Source organism: Erpetoichthys calabaricus, chromosome 4 (genome assembly GCF_900747795.2).
Source record: "Erpetoichthys calabaricus chromosome 4, fErpCal1.3, whole genome shotgun sequence".
Classification (NCBI taxonomy): Eukaryota; Metazoa; Chordata; class Cladistia; order Polypteriformes; family Polypteridae; genus Erpetoichthys; species Erpetoichthys calabaricus.
This window is the reverse complement of record NC_041397.2, coordinates 271,523,327-271,547,631: the sequence shown is the minus strand read 5'-3', so window position 1 is coordinate 271,547,631 and position 24,305 is coordinate 271,523,327. Positions and strand designations below refer to the sequence as shown.

Genomic DNA, 24,305 nt, shown 5'->3' with positions numbered 1-24,305 from the left:
ATTCTATATAATAAATCATTGTTAATGACAAAGTGAGGTCCATTAGGTATGGGAAGTTTATTGTGCTGGCCATTTACAGAGACTAATACAATTGTAGCAAATTTCAGTGAGTTGTCACTCCACTGCTCCCGTTTAAAGGAGGCTGGTGTTTGTCTAAACTGAAACGTTAGTGAAGTTAGGGGATCAGTGGTGACCTCAATGGAGTTTCTGGCCGAGACGAGTAGTCACTGGGAGATGATGTACTTGCCTGTTCCGTCTCGGCTTCCACTCCGTCACATTGAATCCCCATGTGATCCCTTAATGCTAGTCGATTACATGGCATGAAGACAGTTTGGGACTGTGATTCTTCGTCCATTATCAGGCCCAAATTTTCTTCAGGAGTGAGGGGCGTGTTACCGCTTTTTCTGTTAGACCAGTCTCTTCCTAAAATCATGGCAAAAGGTGGATTTCGAAGGACCGCCACCTACATTGTCCGAATATTGCAGACCTATATCACCGAGTTTCCCGTGTATGCAGGTTAGACTGGTCTTCCCTTTAAGACACTGTTGCGGTAGCATGTACTGGAGAGCTACAATGGAAATGTTGCTGTATGAGTCTATTAATGCTGTAAGTTTAAACCCATTAACTACCACCACTCCTGTACAAGGACATGACAAGGGGTTAGCAACTGCAAAATACCTTCCTCCTCTCGCCCAGCTGCAGTCTGTCGGTTCCAGGTTAAGCGGGCATTGAGGTAGCATATGTCTGGGCTCTCTGCACTTGTAACAGCATAGGACCAGGGTTTGTTTTTCTTTCGGCTTGACCGCGGGCTCTACTTCGTGATGAGCAGGCTCCAACTGTAACACACGCCCCATCCGGGTTTGGGAGTGGACCATTCCAATCACTGAGCTTCTTGGGCCACCCGATAACGTTCAGTGATCCCGGCCAGTTCATCCATGTTTTTAAAAGGCTACCGATGGACAGGCTGGGCAAAAAAATCCAGCAAGGAGTTTATTAAGAGGTTACACGCTATCTGCTCCACGATTTTCTGGGTGTCATTAATGTCTGGCCTTAGCCAGCGCCCAGCTGTTCCCCAGATCTCATAGGTTTGGGGCTGGGTGGAGTGAGCCGGATCAAAGCGCCACTCATGGCATAACCTTGCCTGCTGGTCCGTCAGTGCGCCGTAGCATTTAAGGACTTCAGCCTTTAGAACATGGTAATTGGTGGCCTCCTCCGTGCTAAGGTCATAATAAATCCGCTGCACTTCCCCATTAGGAATGGGGCCAATATGTTAGCCCACTCCTCGTATTCCCAGTGCTGGAGAACTGCTGTTATTTCAAAGACAAGAAAATAGGTTTAAATGTCATCGTTTTCCTGCAATGGCAGGAGTACCTGTGAGGGAGCCCGATCTCGGTCCTCTTTGATAGCTGCTCTGGCTTGCGTCCTGGCTTTGGATTCAGCGAGCCTGGTTTGCATTTCCCCCAATTGCAGCTTCACCCTTTGGAGTTTGGTGGCCATATTGTTCAGCACCATATTCAGGTCCTGTTCCTCCGATATTAGAACAAATCCTGACTATGCCACTGTAAAATGAGCACAAGAACACCGTCAAAGGTTTAGGTGGATCCCTCATATACTGTTGCACAAAAAAAGGAAGTGACATCTTTACAGACTGAGTTTAAAACTGAACTGATACAAAATAAAATGATATAGTCAGATTTGCAGGAATTGATGCTATGAAGAGGTAGGATCTTGAGGGTTGGAACCGGAAGTGCCATCCTGAAGAGGTGGGTCTTGATGATGGGAACCAGAAGTGATGTTATTGTGTGTATTCTTCGGTTGTTCTGCCGGGAGAGAGGAAAAAAGAGTTAGAGGGCAGTGCTCTCTAGTTACCCTGGTTCAGCGGGTAACTGCATCTATTTGAGCCTGTACACTGTCTCCCAAACGCATGTGTGTGACACTTTACATAATTTTTTTTTAATCTTGATAAGCCAAACATATGTACTGTAGATAAACTGCTACAAATTTTGATATTAAAAAAATCGTATTTGGTTTCTGTTCCCACATTTTCCAGTGCAAGATCATAGGGAGCCAAAGCCTACAGTATCATTTCTGCACTGGGAATAAGCAAAAATCTGAAGAGGACAAATATTCACTTATATCCCCACACACAGTCACAATGGTCCAGTTTACATCTGTTAGTTAACCTAACATGAACGCACACAGATGGGGAGTATAGATACAGACAGTGACCAGGATAGCATTGTATCCCCATGTAAGATTGAAAAAAAACTAACTAGTGTAGCACCATTAGGCTTTTTTATTTTGTAATTAATTGATAATCAAAATTACTTTTACTAAATTTTGAAATCACTTTAGAAACATCTCAGATGATAATAAGTTAGTTCATTCTAAAACATTACTTACTTTGCATGCTATGGAGTGTGTGTGCATGTGTTTGAGTATGTATGGCTGCATATATAGATAAAATATAGAAAGACATAAATATAAACTGCCAGTCAAAAGGTTTAACACACCTCAGTTTTTCCAGTTTTTCTTCAAATTTTATCAGTTGAAATGCATTGAATGACTTAAATTGTTGAAAAGGTAGAAGTTTAAATTTAAAATTTAGGTTTACAAAAAATGGAAAAAGGTAACATCAAAATATTAAAAATGGGGATTTTTCAGGGAACAACTGATAGGCTACTACCTACAGATGTTCTGTAGCAATTAAAGTAAATTAAGCCTTACAAGTTAAAGCAAACAATTTGCACAGTTCTCCCAACTTCTGGTGATTACTTAAAAAAACACAGTCTGTCTTAAAGCAGAGTTAGAACAGACTGTGTTACTACACCGTCTGAAGTACTACTTAGAGAGTATTCCAGCGATAATGGCAAGAAATGGCAATTAACCAATGAAATGAGATAGAGCCGTATTATCCTTAGAAGTGTAGGCCTTTCATTTAGAGAAATTACATAAAGGAATTTAAAGTGTCAATGAGTACAGTGGTGTCCTACACAATCCAATGGCATTTGTGCTTTGTGCTGCAGAGTGTGAAGTAATAGCCTGTTCCAACTCTGCTATAAGACAGACAGATGTATACACAAATATATTGCCTTCAGAAAGTCTTCAGACCATTTCATTTTTTCCACATTTTGTTATGTAGCAACATTGTGCTAAAACTTTTTAAGTTTATATTATTCCCCTTACCAAACAACACATAATATTCCAGAATTATAAAGTGAAAACAAGATTTCAGGAATTTTTTGCAAATTTATTAAATATTATTAAATATATAAAATGGAACTATCCCATTGACACATGTATTCACCCTCTTTGCTATGACATTTAATATTTGGCTCAGGTGCATCCCATTCTACTGATCAACATTGGTTCTACATGTTGTTTGGAGTCCACCTGTGGTAAATTCATTTGATTCACATGAGTAGGAAAAGTCCCACAGTTGACAATGTATATCAGAGCAAAAAACCAAGATATGTGGTCGGAGGAATTGTCTGCAGAGCTTAGGGACAGGGTTGTCCCCAGAGATTGGAGCAACTTCCAGAAGGACAATCATCAGTACAACATTCCACTGAGTGACCAGATGGCAAATAAAAGACTGTTTGGAGTTTGCAAAGTGGCACCTAATGGATTCTCCGACTGTAAGAAGCAAGATTCTCTGATCTGATAAAACCAAAATTGAACTGTTAGACTGGAGGCCAAAGTGTCACCTCTGGAGAAAACCATTCACAAATCAACTGCACAGTAACGTTCCAACGGTAAGCATGGTGGTGCCAGCATCATGATGTCTAGTAATAACAGTTACTATAACCTCTGTCTTTTTTATCTTTTCTGTAGTTGTTTAAATATTATCACCTCTTCTAATACAGACCATGTTTTACCCTCTTATACGATGTGGCGTGCTTCTCTATTTGCTTTTATCATGACTAATGAGTGTGTTCCCCTTGAATTATTTCATATTGACTAACTTCTTAACAGTGATGGGAAGGGAAGAAAAGTAAGGATTTAAGTATAATCCTCATCATTGTTTGCATTATCCATCCATCTGTCCAGTATCCATCCATTATCCAACCTGCTATATCCTAACTACAGGGTCACAGGGGTCTGCTGGAGCCAGTCCCAGCCAGCAAAAGGCGCAAGGCAGGAGCAAACCCGCAGGGCACACACACACACTAAGGCCAATTTAGGTTCAGCAACCCGCCTAACCTGCATGTCTTTGGACTGTGGGAGGAAACCGGAGCACCCGGAGGAACCCCACGCAGACCCGGGGAGAACATGCTAACTCCATGCAGGGAGGACCCAGGAAGCAAACCTAGGTCTCTTTACTGTGAGGCAGCAGCGCTACCATACAGCCCTTGTTTGCATTATGATAATGATATTTACTGTAGCATTTGCCACTCAGAAGAATATGCGTATAAAATAATGTCTGTCCATTTTCTTTACAGAGGCGGCAAAGAAATAAAAACACAATTTTATATTTGTAATTCCTGTATTTTTACTATATCACCAAATTGTTAATTGGTAAATATTTCTTACCAGTCATACTGAAAAGGAAGAACCAAGCCAGTTGAACACTGAACATTGAAATGTTTTATCAATAACAAGTCTGAGTGGCTGTCAGTATAGTTAAACAGTGTTGAATGTAAATTACTCATTTATTCTCTCAATGTTATTGAATGAAATTGTAAGTGTCTTTTTCTTTTCTACTAATTACAGCTGCAGTAAGAAGAAATTAGAATTTGAAAGCCCTAGTTCTCAGCCACTTGGGAATTCATCAGGATACAAAAGGTATTAAAACAACCTTTGACTCTGAAATCTGGAGCGTCAAAGAAACAGACTGAAAGTCACCCAATGATTATGAACAGCAGTACTGTAGAATAGTGTACATTCTGTTTATTGGTAAGATTAAAAACTTGGCCAGTTTGGGATTAGATCAGACCTTAATGCTCAATGAAATGGTTAATTTAAAGATGATTCTAAAATGTTTTGTTCACATCATGAGAAATAGAAGGTTCTCTAGAGAACCTTTGTTGTCTTCTACTTGCTCATTGATACCAATAAGGGACCATCAAGCAGTGGTGATTAAAGATGTTCACTGTTTCGGATTGCCTGAGTGTGTAGCACTAAATCACCAAAGAATATTGTAGCAGGTCTCTGTTTTTTATTAGTATGTTTCTATAAAATTATTTTATATATTTATATAATATATAAAATATTGTTGAAAGCATCATGGTGGCTTAACAGATACAGCATTCTGGGTTTGATTCCTGCAACCGGTTATTGTCTGTGGGGAGTTTATATGGCTTCCATGTCTGTCTGTGTGTTTTTCCCCACAACCCAAGCATTTTATCCATGCCTGTTTCCAGCCTAGTACACAATGCTGCCAAGATATGTTGTAGTCCCTTGTGGCCCTGAATTGATTGGAAAAAGAGATGTGATATTATATTGTGTTCACTAGGAAAAATAATATATTCACTATTCACTACTGATCAGAGTCCTCACTCTATTCAGTAAGAAGAATTAAGTATTAAAAGTTTTTTTTCATTGAAGTTTATAATATTTTATTATGCTGTGGACATCCACCTTCCACCATTGGTTGGGTTGCTATGTCTCTGTCATTCCAAAACATGGCACATCAGAGACATTAACACTGCTTTTATAAATCCCATACCCAATGGCATATAACAGAGGCATATTCATTGCATGATGCACTGCAAACATCAATGCTAATTTCGACATTGATTACCTGGATTTCACCCCGTTTTGGATGGGTGGCACAACTAATTTGAAATAAAATATGTAGAGTCAGCATGGGGCACAGAGGTTGTCTGATTCACAGAAGTAGCTCCCTATGTTTTAATTCCATGTGTGGTCATCACTGTCTTTATGTAGTTTGTACATTCTCCCTAAGTCTTTGAATTTTTTTCTCTAGATCCTCCAGTTTTTCTCAACCTCTGAGATCTGTATTATTTTAACCAATGCTTCTAAGTTTACCCCATGTGAGTGAGAGTATGATTGTGTGTATGGATATACCCTGCAGTAGTCTTCTGCTAGGTCAAGGTCTGTATCTTGATTTGCACTCTCTGCTGCCAGGGTAAGTTCCAACCCCTTAAACTGGACTGAGCAGGTTTGAGAATGTTATGTTTATTTTGCACTTATTTGAAAAAACAGATGTTTTAATTCCATTTTAGATTATCTGATGCAGTAAACTGTCCTGTTAGGAATTAAGTACACTATCTTTTAATGATTTGAGCCCATGTAGGTGTGGAGGTGGGAATTTGTGTGTATAACAGAGACACAATAATATTTTTAAAAATATATTAAGAACTTTTTACCTTTTTTGTTCTCATAGCTTTAATTATTGTTGACATGTGTGTTACCATTTCAGATCATATTGTTTCTTAATCCTAGTTTTAAGCAGAGCTTTTGTCACCATTTTGCCAATATGTTAAATGAATGTTCTTTACATTGCGCTACTTAAGCTAATCTGCATTTAACTAGTTAAGGGTGTGTGGTTGTTCTAGTTTAAAATGTGCGAATGCTTAATGATATAGTAAAAACTCAATTTGTTGAAGAGAAAAGGAAACACTACAAGTAACATATTCGAAAGCATTGGCAATGGAGTTGTCAGTGCATATAAAATTGAAAAAAGCCCATGCCAAAATTCCACTATTAGCAGCTGAAAATAATGGTGTTCACTCGTTACTCCCATTGGATAAGTGATCTGCTCAATAAATGAATGCTTCTGCAATGTTTTTTTTTTTAAAACAATATTAAATTCAATGGTTCAGTGTCATACATTGTCAATTATGATATAATTCCCATATTTTATTTTTTGTAATTAATAAAGACAAGTGGTTATATGTAAGATTTTTATTAATCCTTTTTTTTCTTTTTTAAATTCTAGGTCAATAAACTTTTAAAAATATCCCAGGTTAAGTGAAAGGTAGGTTTATATTAGAGTATGTTTTAAACGGTAGTATCAAAAATGTAGATTAAAACTTTTTCCCACTTTTTTATTGTTTATTCCAGCTCACTATCTATGGCGTTTTCATTATTCATGTACTTTTTTTTTTTTTTTTAACAGTTCATTCACTTTTGCCGCATTTCCAGTTTTTTGAATAAAGGCCACGAGACATCTTCTTCACTGTCAAATGTACCAGAATGTGGATTTTATTAGTGTGAAAAGAGCTCAATTCGAAAAAGCAGGCTTACTTCGAAAACTCAGATTTTCCATTTCACGAAAGCCTTTTCTTGAAGCACCCTATAAAATTGCTTATCGAGAAAAAGAAGCCCCACATTATTGGAGAGACTTTAGAAATGCTATATGTGTTGGAAATGGTCGAATTGGTTTGTTGACTGAAACAGAGGGAAAAATGGAAGCAGTTCCCTTGTCAAATTTATTTTCACTAACTTCTAACTGAAATTTTGGCAAATGATGTAATACATTCAAGAATAGTTGATACAGTATGTCTTTTAATATTTTGAAACTGGTCATTGAGGAATTGGCAGCCTCACCATTCCTCATCAGGATGCAATTGGATGAAACTACGGACATTTCTCAATGTACCCAGCATCTTGTTTTTGTTCCCTATGTGTATGCTGACGTCATCAAAGAAGTCGTCTTATTTTGTAAGTCTCTTTCAGGAAGTACGAAGGCCGACAGCATTTTCAAAATGGTAAAAAGTTTTTTTTTGTTTTGTTATACCAAACAAAACGTTGATTAGAAAGAAAAACTTTCTCTTTATGCTGATGAAGTTCTTGTGATGCTTGGTAATGCATCTGATTTTGTTACTTTAGTGAAAAATGAAGTTGCTCAAGTCGTTGTCATGAATTGCTTTTTACATAGACAGAGACATGTACTGGCAACAAAGACTCCTCCAACAACCCTGAAAGAAGCTTTGTCAACAGCCATAAAAGTTATCAAATTTATTAAAAGAAGTTCTCTGAATCTTCTTATTTTTAAAATGTTTTGTCAAAAAATGGGAGCAGAATATGAAGTGCTTCTCTACCACACAGAAGTGCACTGGCTTTTCTTGGAAGAAAGAGAGAACCCCCTCTTGGAACATTTTGAAAAAAAAGGATTTTATCCATGGGTTGACTTACCTGAAAGATATTTTTTACCATTTGAATGAGATAAATCTTTCCATTCAAAGCCGTGAAGTCACCATTATGGATGCTACTAAAATATTATAAGCTTTCTTGACAAAGTTTGAAAAGAGAAATTTGCGAACACTTGAAAGCATTACAGAATTCTTTTAAGTTATATCTTTATCTTGATTGCATGAAAACTGAACCATGCATCTGAAATCCTTTTAATTCTGATATAAACTGTATCAAAGTTATTAACTTAACCAAAGATGAACTCATTGATCTTAGGACAAAAAACTTACTACAATTGGAGATTAACTTGAAAATCCTTGGAGAATTCTGGTGTTCCCTGACAGAAGCCTATCCTTGTCTTGTAAAGCAAGCTATGGAAGCTTTGATTCCCTTTGTAACAATATATCTTTGCAAAACAGGATTTTCAACACTTGTAACAATGAAAACAAAAATCAAAATAGAGTTGCCTTGTCAAATACCACACCACAGTTTAATGTTCTTATTCAAGATAAACAACAGTCTTCACACTGACATGTCTTTAAAAAAGTAAAATTTAATTTAAATAATAATACAATACATTTAAAACATAGGAAAGTTAATGTGTGAAGAAAGAAGCACATACAGTGGACCCTTGACTTACGAACTCAATTCATTCGCGAGGGCTGGTTGTAACTCAAGTTGGTTGTAAGTCAAGACTATATTTCCCATAAGAAATAATGGAAATGCCCTTAATGTGTTCCGAACCACCCACAGCAACACTTACTTAACTTTTTTTAATAGAAAAGGGTTGTATAATGTGCATAATTTACCAAAAACACCAATACTTTTTCTAATGTACTAACCAATAAGTTATAAAAAGTGCCTAGCCTACCATCCATCCATCCATCCATCCATTATCCAACCCGCTGAATCCAAACACAGGGTCACAGGGGTCTGCTGGAGCCAATCCCAGCCAACACAGGGCACAAGGCAGGAACCAATCCCGGGCAGGGTGCCAACCCACCGCAGGACACACACAAACACACCCACACACCACGCACACACTAGGGCCAATTTAGAATCGCCAATCCACCTAACCTGCATGTCTTTGGACTGTGGGAGGAAACCGGAGCGCCCGGAGGAAACCCACGCAGACACGGGGAGAACATGCAAACTCCACGCAGGAAGGACCCGGGAAGCGAACCCGGGTCTCCTAACATCGAGGCAGCAGTCTTTATAGTAAGACTGCAGTATTACTATATCATATGTTTCTTTATTTTAGTAACTGTATTTCAATACAACTGGTTTCCTTTGTAATTTTATTTTATGCATTTAAAAACATTATTCTGTGAAGGGGTCCTGACTGGCAGAGGGGTCCATGGAACAAAAAGGGTTAAGAACCCCTGCTTTAAATGAAGAAACCAAAAAATGCCTTCAAGTTTTTTGAAATTTATGAGCCAAACCTAACCTAGCTTTGAATCACTGACAAAGTTACACTACAGTATATGAATGTATATACATGATTAATGACTTTATTTGTATTTTTGCTGCTTAACTTGATAATCATGATTGCTGCTGCCCTTCGTTGTTCATAGTGTGTAAAATGTTTGTTAGTGTGTCTTTTTCAGGTTCTGATACTTGCATGTAAAATGTTATTGATTGATAATGAACTTGTAAAAGAGAGATGGATGGAATGTACCAGGATTATTAACATTATGGAATGGAATAACTTTGTTTGTCAAATATGTTTACAAACAACAAGAATTTGACAACTTTGTTGTTTACACTAACATAATAAATTCATACACATAATACAGCCATTGTAAGTAAATATAAAAAGAACTGAAGTAAAACTTTTTTTTTTTTTTTCCAAGTATTAAATGCGAGCAAATCTTAATACATGAACTAGTAACTATTGTAACAAATGCAGTTGTTAGAAATAGATGGAATGTTAATAAGATTAACTTCTTGGAAGAAAAAAGTTTTTATAATGCTATGTTATTTTAACCTTCAGTGCCTTGTAACATCTCCCAAAAGAGAGAACTTGAAAGAGTTGATGTTCTGGATAAGCGAGCTTCCAGGGCCTGGATTTTATAAATCACAGTTTGGGCAAGTCATCATCATTAATCTTCTCTTCTGAATAAAGTATAATGTGAAGTTTATCCTTTGTCCTCAAAGGTGGTTTCACTATACAAATGAGTACTTTTCAGTAAGTTGAGATTCAGAGTGCTGTAACTGCTTGAATTGTGCAAATACATACTTTGTAATTTATTAATTACATAATGTATATGTGTAAAGATTAAGATTAGTTTAAAAGCAAAGTAAAAGAAAGAAGTTCCAAACCGTTCAACGGACAGATTATTATGTTCCATTTAAGTTAAAGTTACCCTTGAGTTAAAACAGCAGCCCTACAAACAATATACATCAGGGGTTCAAATGTTCAGTTATAACAGACAAAAATCTAACTGGCCACACACCACTTGCTGGGCATTCAACATTAACGTCTGTGTTGGGCCGTCTAATCAGTAAGGCAGATAGGTCATTAGTAGAGAAGTGCTTTTTTATTTTATCAAAATATATTGCTTTGTTTAATTTGTATTTGGCTCATGTGAAGTGGTTTTATCCTCACTCTTGTAAGCTTATATATTAATATTAATATATAACTGATATATTAAGTCACATGGTCTGTGTGTTCATTCTGTGTTTTCTCTAAAACTAATTTTTTTTCCATTGTTGTGGTAACGGGTTTTGCTGAACCAAGTCACTGCCTGTGCGTAGAAATATTTAGGACAAAGTTATGGTTGGAGTATCCTAGAACACAATACAGGTACAGTATTGTGCAAGAAGCAGTATAACAATGGTGTAGCACCTGCCATTCTCTAGTGTCACACATACTGGCATATGGGCTATGTTTGGGGAGCTCCTGTTTCAGACTGACTCTGTTAAAATTCCCCAAAGTAATAATTTGAGAGTTAAGGAATTTTTCCCCATTCCTATTATCTGTTGAGCCAGCATCTGCTTCAAGTTAAATACCAACATGAATAAAAGGTGAAAACTCATATGGATAATAAAAGGGTCTTCAATTAATAAAGGAAGAGTCCAGATCTGGAGAGCAAGTTTTTAATAGCACAGTGAGATCAGTATACCAGCCTTCATTTATATAAAAATAAATTACACTTTCTTTCGACTTTATCTTTATGTTCAAAATACAATCCACATTATGCCATTGACAGTCGTAGTGCTGCATCAAGTACTCAGCCGTGTCTCCGTAAAACATCAATTAGACAAGCAGTGGGAGCCGCTGTTTATCCTAATTGTAAACTAAAAGAATGGCATTTTGTGGTATTTGTTTATATGAAATGCATTCATGTAAATCCACAAATATGTAACTGTTATACTTACCAGATAATTTTTGTATACATTTCTTTATGTGATGATCTTTTGAGAACTCTCATAATTTGCTAAAAGCATATTTCAATAAATAAACACATGAAAAGCAGTCCTATTGTCTTAAATTTATTGTGTTATCTTTGAACGAGTGTTGCCTTAATGTTGTGGTCTACAGTCAGGGGTGACTAACTTCAGCCTTGGAGTAGCAAACAATTTTATTTTTTTCATTCCAGAAGAACTTTAAATTAGAATTTTGTTCTTCATTAGGCTTGCTGGTTTCACAGCCAGTTACAGAAATTTATAGCATCTACCTAAGGTGTGTTTGATATTTTTACATGACAGTTGGGGCTGGTTGCAGTAATGACAGCTTAGGACTGCATCAAAAAATGTTGGGGTGCCAATCGGGTCATCTCTTTTACTTGTCTGAAGACGCAAAGTAAAGGGGGAAAAAAATTGAAAGTAATTGGCTCACCTCATTCCTGTGGCAATTCAAAAAGACGATTGCAGGAAAGTTCTGTTTAGTTTCAGTGAAGCTCTGTCTTACGGTCACTCGGGCCAAAAGTAACAACTTCTGGGATGCCTGGGAGTTTGTGGCAGCAAGACCAGAACAGGCGGGGCTAAATGCCTTCACCGGGCATCATCTGGCCACTGTGGGAAAAGAAGGCGATGACCGTGTTAGTGGCAGCGCCCCCTCCCTTTTTGGTGGGTTATTACATGCCTCAACTGAGCCTGTGAGGAGATCCTCCGACGCGTGTGCGTGATACAGTGTATCATGTTTTGAAACAGTATGGTTTAATACTTCTATCGTATATCTGGTACTATGTCATGTATATCATTCATTATTAATCTTAAAGGAAACCATTTGTAATAAATCAGGAACTGAATAAATGTGTTTTATATGAGCATTTGTTAAAGCAAGATCAGCACAGAACTGAAAAAATGAAATAGTGGCTTATTATATGTTGAGAGCAGGAATACAAACCTGCTAACGCTGTGACCCAGATGCATCCAAACTAGTTTTCCTTAATCGGTCTCTTAAGACTCAATTTTTATTGTGTCTCTTAAGGTAAGAACATTACAAACACAAGCTCAATTAAACACCAGTCCATATACACAGAATAAATCTGCAGTTAATAATGTATAGAAATCTTAGAATAAACAGTGAAAAGTTATAATGTGGATCTTCAGGCTGAATCTGAATTGTTGATTCTGAGCAAAATTAATTTGCTAACAACAAGGAAACAAATCAAGAAGGTGAATTCAATAAAACAAGTCAAAGCAGTTTGCCTGTCGGACAGATGTAGGTGAGGACTATGCTCTGATCTACATGCTCCACAAAGCCTTGCTTTGCTTGGACAAAGCTGGTACCACAGACAGGATAATGTTCTTTGATTTCTCCAGTGCTTTAACACCATTCTGCCTCGCTGGCTGGAGAAAAAGCTCAAGGCTATGCATCTTGATGCCCTGACAATCTCATGGATCATGGACTACCTGACCAACAGACAGCAGCTTGTGAGGCTGAGCAACTGTGTGTCAGAAATGGTGGTGTTCAGTGCTGGAGCACCTCAGGGAACTGTCCAGTCTCCCTTACTGTTTACTCTCTACAGCAGACTTTTATACAATACTAGCACTTGCTACCTACAGAAATTTTTAGAAGATTCCTCCATCATAGGCTGCAAGTCCAAGAACAGGAAGGTTTTGGAGACTTTGTCTTGTGGTGCGGGGGCAACAACCTGGAACTCAACATCAAGATGAAAAAAGAGCTGGTGGTGGACTTCAGGTGTGCCACGGAGTTTCTGAGACCAGTCACTATTCAGGTGGAGGATGTAGATGTTGTGCAGAGCTACGAGTACTAGGGGGTTCACATAAACAACAAACTGGACTGGTCTGAGAACACAGTGGTGCTGTACAAGAAAGGCCAGAGCAGACTGGAGTTGCTAAAGGGATTCAGGTCTTTCAATGTATGCAGCAAACTGCTGGAAATGTTCTGCTAGGCCATAGTAGCCAGTGTGGTGTTCTATGCTACAGTCACCTGGAGAAACAATGTGAGCTCAGTAGAAGCACAATGCCTGAACAAACTGATCAGGAAAAGCCTTCTGCATCAGAGGGTGAACCCTGGACACACTGGAAGCTGTTTTGGAAAAGAGGATGGTGGTAAAATTCATGAAAAATCCCCTCCATCTACTCCAGGAGGTGTTCTGTTGGAGAGCTACAGCCTCATCCCACTACAGTGTGCTAAGAAGACCTCTGGGGTCTTTTTGCCCACTGCTATCAGGCAATGTACTCTTTAAGTTTACTTTAAAAATCCTGTACAACATTAATTTATTTATCTATTGATTGAATAAATGATTGATTAATTGATTACCTGTATTATTTGTCCTACGAGTTTGCCTCCTTGTCTTTTATGTTTCTGCAGTTGTATGCATCTACATTGCCTCTTTGGATTAATAAAGTAACATACACAACACTAGCTTGACATGATTTCTGGGGGGCTTAGCCCAACTAAATGACCCCCAGGAGCTGGGCCTGTGTAAAAGGCTTCACTTTGAGAATTAAACATAAATCTTCTGTTTTGTCGTCATTCTGTGTAATAAGGTGGTAGGTGCAAGGGGTAGAACTCTGTTAAGTTTGAAAAATGATTGCGAAATCTGAAGACGTCATATTTCATGAGACACTTATGAATGTAAAGATACTGCTTTGGCTTCTTGGTTGCTGCATGTCAGCTACTGGTCAAAGCTTTCTTCATTTTGTCCATTTTGTTATGTACATCTAATGTACGACAAAGCACAAAAATACCTCAGGATGCAAATGTCCGAAAACTCCCTGCAGTAGCTCTTTTTACATGAAAGGGAGAGTGCCTTTAGCCTCCCTGTTTTCTGAAGTCACCAGTCAGTTTCTTAGTTTTGCCAGCATCGAGTGTGAGGTAAATTTTGTAACATTCCAGTTCTAATCCCTTCTAAGGCCATTGTTAGGGAGTACACCTTTGGAAAGTTAGTCCTATGTACAAATATGGCCTCAAAATCACAGCAGCATCAAAACAAGAAAAAACAATACAACACAAATTATAATTATGTTTTGAATGTAATCATTTAGAGTCAATCCAGGTTAGTGTTTGATGTAAAAACTCCATTTAAAGTTTGGATGAGAAATGCAGGCTGCAGTAGATGGTCTCTCTGTCTCTCGGCTCACTAAGGTGGTCCCAGTTCTCCAGCTGTTATTTCCTCCAGGCTTTGTTGGAGTGTACAGATATTTGGAGGGCCACAATTTAAAAGCCCTGTGACCCTGTGTTAGGACATAACAGATTAGATAATGACTGACTGACTGACAATTTAAAAGTGTCATGGTCGAGCAGTTCATCAGTTGAGGGGCTCCAGCATGTTCAGGGTCCAGCAATTGTGGAGATTTTCAAGTGTGATGGTGTGGTAATATTTTTTATAACTTTGGTTTATTGTACCAAAATATCTTAATCAGTTTTTAACTCGGAGGTAGATCCCTTTTGCTGAAAATGTCTAGAAACGAAGAATGTTCTTTGTATTTTTCCTGGTAGAGCCCCAGAAATATTGTCCTCACAAATTAATACAGCATAAATGTGAAAGCAAAAAGCAGCAATGAGTATTACGTAACATATCAAGCAAAATGACTCCTTTTATTGGCTAAGTAAAAAGATTACAATGCGCAAGCTTTCGAGGCAACTCAGGCCCCTTCTTCGGACAAGAACAACATCTTACATCTCGCCTGAAGAAGGGGTCTGAGTTGCCTCGAAAGCTTGCGCATTGTAATCTTTTTACTTAGCCAATAAAAGGAGTCATTTTGCTTGACTTCTCATTACATTGTACTAGGGTACAACACCCTAGTGCTACATGCATAAAATATGAAAAGAAAAAGTGAGCAATGTAACATGATAATAATACTAATCAGAAATAAAACGTGTATTGTATATTGAATAGTAACATTTCATAACCAGATTATGTATATTAGTGCAAAGCTAATTGAATGCAAAGACCACAGTGGTGTATTGATTGAACATCATTGATGCCTATAGAGCTCTAAATGATAAAGGTCCTCTCGAGTTCTTCTTAATTAGATTATCAAGCAGGTGATAAAGTACAACTGATACAGCAAAGTGTAAAATTAGGCATACATGGCAGCTCCTCTTTAAATGTAAGTGATGACTGCTGACAGACGATAACAATTTCTCTGTTTTTTTTTCCAAGATTTTGTGCACAGAAAAGATACAGGGGGACAAGTTAGCTCTTTTGTCTGTGATCACTGCCTTATTTTGACAATTGTGATTTTATTTTATGCGTCCTGAGACATACCTGTTAGGTTAATCGTCAATTCTAAACTAACTGAGTGTGAGGTGTTTGTGGGTTTGAAAAGGTCCGGTGATGCAGCCTAAGGCTGATTACTACTGTGTAGCTAATGTTGCTGGGTTAGGTTTTGGCATCCTGCAATTTTTTATTGGCATAAATGAGTTTGAGAATATCTGAATTATGTTACGTATGTCTTGTAATGTTCTTAGAACACCTGTTTTGATATTTCCACACCTGACACCAAAGCTGGTTACTGGTTTTCTCGAGAAAGTACAGAAGAATTTGATTAATTTTTTTTTATGTATTGCATTTTAAGCATTCAAAGAGGTGTGTGTTGTGTTTCCCTTTATTCATTTTAGTAGTGGGCAGTATTGTGTTGGAGGCTGGAGTCTTTAAGGATTGTTTTTATGTACAGTGGAACCTCGGGTCACGACCGTAATGCATTCCAAAACTTTGGTCACAACCCGATTTGGTCGTGACCCAAAGTAATTTCCCCCTTAGGATTGTATGTAAATACAATTAATCCATTCCGAACCGTATAAGCTGTATGTAAATATATTTTTTTTAAAGATTTTTAAGCACAAATATAGTTAATTATACCACAGAATGCACAGTGTAATAGTAAACTAAATGTTTACTTACTTCTTCTGTAATGTTTACTTTTTCTAATTGGACTCTCTCTCTCTCTCTCTCTCTCTCTCTGTCTCTCGCGCTCGCTCGCTGCACAGGGAATGCACAGGGAGAGACTGAACACGTGCGGAAATCATCAGCGCGTACGAACTGGAAGGGAAACTGGCTTGTTCGTCACCCGAGTGTGTGGTCGTGAACAGATGCAAAAGTTTGGCGAACTTTTTGGTCGTAACCCAATTTGTACATGGTCCGAGACGTTTGTAACCCGAGGTTAGACTGTATTTAGTTTTAAAGCCAACTCCTCCTGCTGGTCGGCTGTGGTATTTTATTTGAGCATTTTGAAACATTTCAGTCATCAATTATTTTGATTTGGTAGGTATATGTGGGGATTTAAATGCAGATATTGCGTTTCCTTTTTGCAAAAAGGAGAGTTTGTAATGTTTTATTTCATAATGAATTTGGTTATTTATTTCACCTTTTTTTTGGAGAACATTTTGCACTATGTTTGATTGTACTGATTCATGTGCTGTGATGATCTTACTTAGTTGTTTATTAATATTCTGCTTGTTTTACTGTATGAAAATATTTCCATTAGTTCCATGTTAACTATTGATCAGTTAAGACAGTCATGCCTGCATGTTTAAATATATCCTTTGATATTCTTAGGAGGTCAATTTTAGTCCTGCTATGTTATATGTACTGTATATGTGGATATATATATGCATGTGTACATATGTGTGTATGTTTCTGATATATATATATATTCATGACATTCATAGTCTGAATCACAATCTGATTGTATGGGTGGTTACCTACCATGTAACGCTTGTGGTTGGTCTGCAAGTTGGCAAACATCCGCCTTGGTGCCCTCTTAAGTTGTGAGAAGCAGATCATGGAATGTTGCATAGTTTACTGTCAAATAATGCAAAGAGTATGCAACACGTGTTTCGCCCTCATTTGGGCTTATCAGGCGTACACACTCTACTGCTCCTTTTGCAGGAGTGTTGCGTACTCTTTGCATTATTTGACAATAAACTATGCAACACACATATTTATATTACTAAACGAAGGTTGTATACATGCACGGATGCCAGAGGCCAGACGCACCGAAAGCGCACGCGCACTGCGCCTCAGCGCCCCAGAGTCAAACCCAGCGGCTTCCCAGACTCAGTAGGTTGCGCCCAAACAACACAACACAACCTGTAAACTAAACTTCAGGTCACAATACAAGCGCTGCCCGAACGCGAACGCGCACACCACCGCATATACAACCTTCGTTTAGTAATGTTTACGAAGGTTGTATATATGCACAGATGCCAGACACAACCTGTGCCAAAAGCGCACGCGCACAGCACATCAGCGCCCCAGAGTCAAACCCAGCGGCTTCCCAGAGTCAGTAGGTGGCGCCCAAACAACACAACACAACCTGTAAACTAAACTTCAGGTAAAGCGTGTGTGCCAACAAGTTGCCATGGTGACATATATAAACATAGACATAGGATAACTAGATGCCTCATGACCAGCAGAATCGAACGTCAACGTCGCCGCCATATTGTGAGTGGCACTGCTGTGGAGTGAAGTAATGAATAATGTGCTGCTTGGGATTGTACAAACCGCTGTCCAGGGGATTACATTTCATAGGTAAGGCTGAACAATTGTTTTGGTTATATTTGGCCATTAGAAAATCCCGTTTTATAATCTTTACTTTAGCTAAGCCAGGCTAAGCTAGCAAAGCTATGCATTTATGTGCTCAAGTGAGCCTCCAAACAACGTTTTGGCTAAACGTATTTAGTCACTGTGTAGATTGTTGTTAGCTGTTAACATTTCTCAAACTTGATGATGTTTTTTCTCAAGGAGCACATTGGGGAAACACAGTTTGAAATTGACAACCATCTTTTTATGCTCATGTCTTTAGTTGTGTCTGTCTTCCACAAACTAAGGCTGCACCATATTGCCAGACTGAATACTCTCAAATTACATGATCTGAGTGAGAGAGAGGAGTGTAAGTGTGGTGGAGAGCTTTAAATGTTAAGAGCGGTATTTAGTATTGTATTCTGTAGTTAACAGGGAGCCAGTGAAGTTGAGAGAGAATAGGTGTAATATGTTCAGTGGATTTACAACAGCAGGATATTATCCTGGCAGCAGAATTTTGAAGAAGTTGTAAGCGATGGATAAGTTTTTGTGGGATGCCAGATAGAATACCAATACAGTAATCTATACGTGATGTGACTCGGGCATTAAACAATACTTCAGTACTGTGTTGCGTAAGAACAGGACGAAGTCTAGAAATGTTTCGAAGATAGAAGAAAGCAGTCCACGAAATGTTACTTATATGGGAGGAATTATTTAATAATAATAATTATAATTATTATTATTATTTAATAATTGCCATTATTAGTGTATAAATGGATATAAATAATTGCATTTAAACGATTCGCCAAAATCTGTTGGATGTAAACAATACTGTTTTAAATGTTGTTTTTTCAGCAGAAAACCCGGTTTCCACGTCTACCTGTATTAGTTTAAATGGCACTTTTACCACTCGCAATAAGGCTGACGTATCGTGTCTACTGGGAAACACAGTGAATGCGGCGTCTATCTATATATGTGTATGTATTTAAACTTGAGGTAGTGGTGACTACTGACAGTGCCAGCGGTCAGTGTTCTCCACTCCAAAGTGCCAGCAGCTACTCCACTACACAGTGCCAGCAGTCAGTGTGCTCTAATCCACTGTGCCAGCACTCAGTGTGGCAGCTGTCAGTGTGGCTTATTTGAATCACATTAAGGTAATTCAGAGTTAAAAGTAAGTTCAATTATGATTCCTAACAGCAAACAACTTCTAGCTAACAACACACCCATAGAAAAACAAAAACGAGACCGCATGGATAAAAACAATGAATGAAGGCGCCTACAACGTGCTTCTGAAACACCAGAACCAAAGGAGTCATGGCTCCAATAAGAAACAGCTTTAGTACAAATATATTTATTTAATTAAATGAAAACTTTCCCAGGATGCTGCCACCCTCCATGATTTTTCATCCCTACAAAGATCAGAGGGAACAGAAAGTAATTGCCATTCTTGCATTTGCGATTCTTTAGAGAATCGGGGGTTTACTGGTATATATACTAGCCGTGCCTCGTGGCTCCACCACATAGAAGTGAAACAGGACAGCAAGTAGAAGGAGTTCCCGTCACATCACACTTCCCCCTCCCCTTGGCCCACAGCCTCTCACTCGGATTAGCACGAATATTTTGCTCCTTAGCGCGATGAAAGATGTCACAGAATCAACCAGAATGTTCATGCAAATTCTAGAAAAAGCTTAATCTAAATCCGTAGTTCTCTCATTCGCTAGCTAGGCAGATGTAAGATACACCCCGAGGCTGGCACATGAGTGAGGAGGGCCGCTGCATCTCTCTCGGATTCGTGCAAATAAATCAGTACTGCAAATGAACCATGATATTTAGCGCGAGGAGAGAAGTCACATAATCAGCCGGAACATCCATCCATTTTCCAACCCGTTGAATCCGAACACAGGGTCACGGGGGTCTGCTGGAGCCAATCCCAGCCAACACAGGGCACAAGGCAGGAACCAATCCTGGGCAGGGTGCCAACCCACCGCAGGACACACACAAACACACCCACACACCAAGCACAATTTAGAATCGCCAATCCACCTAACCTACATGTCTTTGGACTGTGGGAGGAAACCAGAGCGCCCTGAGGAAACACACGCAGACATGGGGAGAACATGCAAACTCCACGCAGGGAGGACCCAGGAAGCGAACCCAGATCCCCAGGTCTCCCAACTGCGAGGCAGTAGCGCTACCCACTGCGCCACCGTGCCGCCCCAACCGGACCATTCAAGCAAATTATAGGAAAAAAACCCGATCTAAATCAATTTAGTAGTTCTCTCGTGAAAAACGGACAGTCATGCATACAGACAGACACTGGCTTTTGATATATTAATGCCACTAGCAATTTCCTTCCACAAACCACTTCACTTGCTCTGTGTCCTTTACGAAATTTACATCGGTATAAGCATTATTCCTTTAACTATGGAAATGATACAAGATTTAAATGGTTTAATCTTCATGGGGGCACAACTACTGTTCTCTTGCAAAACACAGAAGCTCATCTGTACTTTTTTTTAAAAGCCAACCAGTTGGTGAGTATCAACTGCAGAATTTCACCTCCAAAATCTCAGCTTCTTTATAGGTGGTTGATGAATCTGAATTAAAAATAATAAAAGCAATACAATTCAAGTGGGAACTTGCATGTTTATGTATGTAACTCTAAGATGGAAAACAATTAAACTGACGTGTATACTGCATTGCAATGATTTCTTTCAGATAATCCCACAAACACGGTATACACCGTTATCTACCGTACAGCTGTGATCTTTACATACTTTTTATGTCTTTAGCTGAATAAAACTGTCATCGCCTTGTTTTTTTGTTGTTTTATAGTGCCCTGCGAGGAAAGAAAACACGCCAGATAACGTTTTCTTAATGCAGGCAAAAACTACTAACTGTTTATTGAAATTGCTTTAACTCCATACAGCTGTTGCCTATTCCCTCATCACCCCGCCTCCTCCCACACTGTGAATTGTGTCTTTACAGGCGCAGCGTTTCCAGCCGCTACATGTATATACAATATATATACGTATATAATATAATATATTTAAAGCTGTTCAGCTTCTTTTGTCCATGAGGTGTCAGCAAAGGACAACAGAACGATGTCACTTCAGTGCATGACGGGCGTTATCGTTAAGGGCATACGGTAGTTCGGTGCTGTACGCAGGAAATCATCAGAATATTTTCAGATAATCACATTCACGTACATTAGTTCTTTTTAAGAAAAGTGCAAAAAAATCCGATTTATATTTCAACATGTTCGCTGAATTAGAAAATAATGTCTTATAATTTGAAATATGTAAACTCTTTTGAAGCACTGATGAAGCACCACATCTAAAATTAATTTTATTTGACGCGTGCTCTGTAAGGCTGTAACGAAAATAGCGGATTTAAAAAATGGGGGAAAGGACAAATAAACAATTGTTCTACTGATTTTAACATTACATAATAAGAACAAAATGCTTTGGTGTTCATAGGGAATCTGACAAAAGCTCGGAGCGCTATAACAGGTTCACTGATAAAACACAGTTATCACTTTACTTATGATACAATGGATATACGTCATGATAAGGTTTTCTTTTTAAAAATACACTGTAAAACAAAGCAGTGCTAAAGTGATTAACACAAATGGAACATAATATCAATTCGTCCATTAACATTATCGTTGAACTCGCGCTTTATTTTCGCTACTAGTGTCAATTTAGTTTAATGTGTTTTAGCCTGATGAACTTTCTGCGGGTTCCTTCTCTCTAGTAAATGCACGGATATCATGACAATCCCCACCATCGCTTGTGTCTCACTGTGGGAGTGGCAGCCTGGTACTGCTGGGGATTCCTGCGTGTCTTGGTACGGAAAGAGGCGGAGCTCCAACAACCTCTCAAGTACTCTGCAAGCATGGAGCTCGCTTACGAGTGACATTCATTTACAGTCTTTGAATTCTGTGCATTTTCATAGAGCGAGAGAGGAACAGACAGAAGATCATGTGTACAAAGGTACGAAGCGTTTACAGTTGCTATCATAATTTGCTCGAGTCCGTTATAAGCAGACAGAAATGTTGCTGAACTTGGTCTACTTCGTTCATTCCAGTGAGCATCTCTGGACTACAACATAATAGCGATCTGTCTGAATTGATCTAAAAAAACGAAAATACAGTAATATAATGCATTGTTAACAAATCTAGATAAAATGGGACTGGGAAAATTGCTGTACAATTGCTTATGATGTGTGCTGTTTACAAATGAAGAGATTTACTCGATCGTTATGCAAATGCGTAGGATTTGAAGTATGAAAACCACACTGTATATAATAGTTAATTCAGTTCCAGAATCATTTATTTCTTTACCAAACGCTTTCTTTGTGTTAGCATTCCTCGATGTAAAATTATAGCCGCTGGGCTATATTTGTGATAGATCGTTGTATGAAATTATTTTGTATCTGTGTATTTTGAATCGTTTTAATATTTATTACTAAAGTTCGCTTTTTAATGCCATCATCAGAACTATCTACTGTATTTCTATGCAATCTACGTCTGTACTGTATTGGAAATGCAGAAATCCTTCCAAACCTCAGACGCATTATAAATAAAGCCTGAAACGTGAAGAAAGTTCAGGCTTACCTCTCAAGATTTGTGTCTAGACACTTTAATTGAAGGGATTGGACTTGCACTGGCACGAACACCGTCTACATCAGTTCTGAACACAGACGTCGGTCCACATTATAGGTGATACGCTGACAGTCCACACCGCGCCGACACCCCGTAACTTACCGCTGTTTTTGTTGTTCGGAAGCAGGAAGCTTCGGAAAAGGATTTAATCATATCCGTCAACGCGAAATGAGAACACTTAAAATTACACCGGGAAATTTATCTTGCTGAAGTGTTTATTTTTGGAAAACGCATATTTAAAAACTGCGGAAAAGCATGGGTAATCAATAAATTATAGCATTATAGGAATATTTATTATCCAGTGTGTCCATGCACTGTGAGCCACAATTTATTTGTCATAGAGAAAATCCAGTCATATTCATTTTCTACACATGATTATAGATTGGATGTTGTCTTAAAAATTATTTAGTTCTTTAAAAAAATATTTTTCAAAGTGATTGTATTGATTGATTATTGCAAATAATAGAATTTGGTACATTTTTCACATAGACAGCTGCATAAAGATAGAGGTAATGCTTTGAAATTAAGTGACCTGAACAATAACAAATTACAGCAATAATAATAATAATACATTTGCTCATTGTTTTCCACGCTTATCATTTACGGGTTAATTCAGTTCAGTCCATTTTTAATGATGAACAGTGGTTATTCTAAATGCAAGGCAAGAATAAAATCTGCTTATTCACCTCAGTAATAGAAAATAAATATAAGAATAAGAAAACACACTTTAGAATTAAAAGATATATTTTCAATAAGTTACTACGCCCATTGGAGGAGCCACTCCAGGTCCAGCAAGGTCCCAGGACCCAGTAAAATTCTAGGGACCTGTTAAAAGACCTGGTAAAAACATTTGGTGATTAAGTGAAAAATTTGATGAGATTTCTTGTTACTGTTCTTTCACTGTCGTAGTATCACTTTTGTATATTTGTTTAAAAAAAACAGTTAACAGTGTACCGCATGTACGTATCAACTACTACGAGCTGCAGCTCCTTGCTTGATCACTGAGTAGCCCAGCAATAGCCAAGAGGCTGACATGAAGTCAGCGAGTGCTACTATCACTTTATCACAGGCACGGACTAGTGACCTATAGAGTACACACTCGTAGCCTGATAGAACCAGCCGTGCGCCTGCGTCATTTCAGCATTGGCCTCATGCATCGTGCTGCCTGCCCACAACACGTGCTGCTGGAAATTTACACGCGCTCAACTGCTAGTATATTTCTAAATTGTATTTTGCAGCGTTTTTGCTTGTGCTGAAATGCAATCGTTAAGTTCGTGGTTGACAATGGGAATACGCGATGGATAAATGCAAGAACAGCGAGAAAGCGGCAATGCCGGTGAAGTTGGTAATGTCACTAGTACGTTAGCAGCTGAAATGTTTCCTTGAGGTCGTTCAGCAAACTTAACGTTGATCAAAACACATCTGCGATCAACAATGACAGACGTGTGCTTGTCAAATATTGCAGTTATTTCCATGCATGCTGAGAGGACCAAGAAATTAGATTTGGATCGTGTGATTGACCAGTTAATTCAAATATTTCCTAATTGTCGCATTATGCTAAAATGAGCAGTACACTTGTGGACTACTAGACTAGT

At 38.3% G+C, this 24,305-nt stretch overlaps 2 protein-coding genes across 2 annotated transcripts in view; both read left to right on the top strand.

Annotated features, from left to right (window-relative positions):
- The window catches only part of LOC114650888 (nectin-4-like), a 61,037-nt gene extending 51,394 nt beyond the window's left edge, over positions 1–9,643 (top strand). The window contains exons 10-12 of the mRNA XM_051926665.1: positions 4,714–4,785; positions 6,905–6,943; positions 7,085–9,643. Of these exons, the coding sequence (XP_051782625.1) occupies positions 4,714–4,785; positions 6,905–6,920 (88 nt within the window). The 3' untranslated portion in view covers positions 6,921–6,943; positions 7,085–9,643. The remainder of the gene's footprint in view (positions 1–4,713; positions 4,786–6,904; positions 6,944–7,084) is intronic.
- A 12,244-nt stretch (positions 9,644–21,887) lies between these two features.
- zgc:113337 (uncharacterized protein LOC503741 homolog) overlaps positions 21,888–24,305 on the top strand; it is a 67,429-nt gene continuing 65,011 nt past the window's right edge. The window contains exon 1 of the mRNA XM_028800795.2: positions 21,888–22,039. Within this exon, the coding sequence (XP_028656628.1) occupies positions 22,028–22,039 (12 nt within the window). The 5' untranslated portion in view covers positions 21,888–22,027. The remainder of the gene's footprint in view (positions 22,040–24,305) is intronic.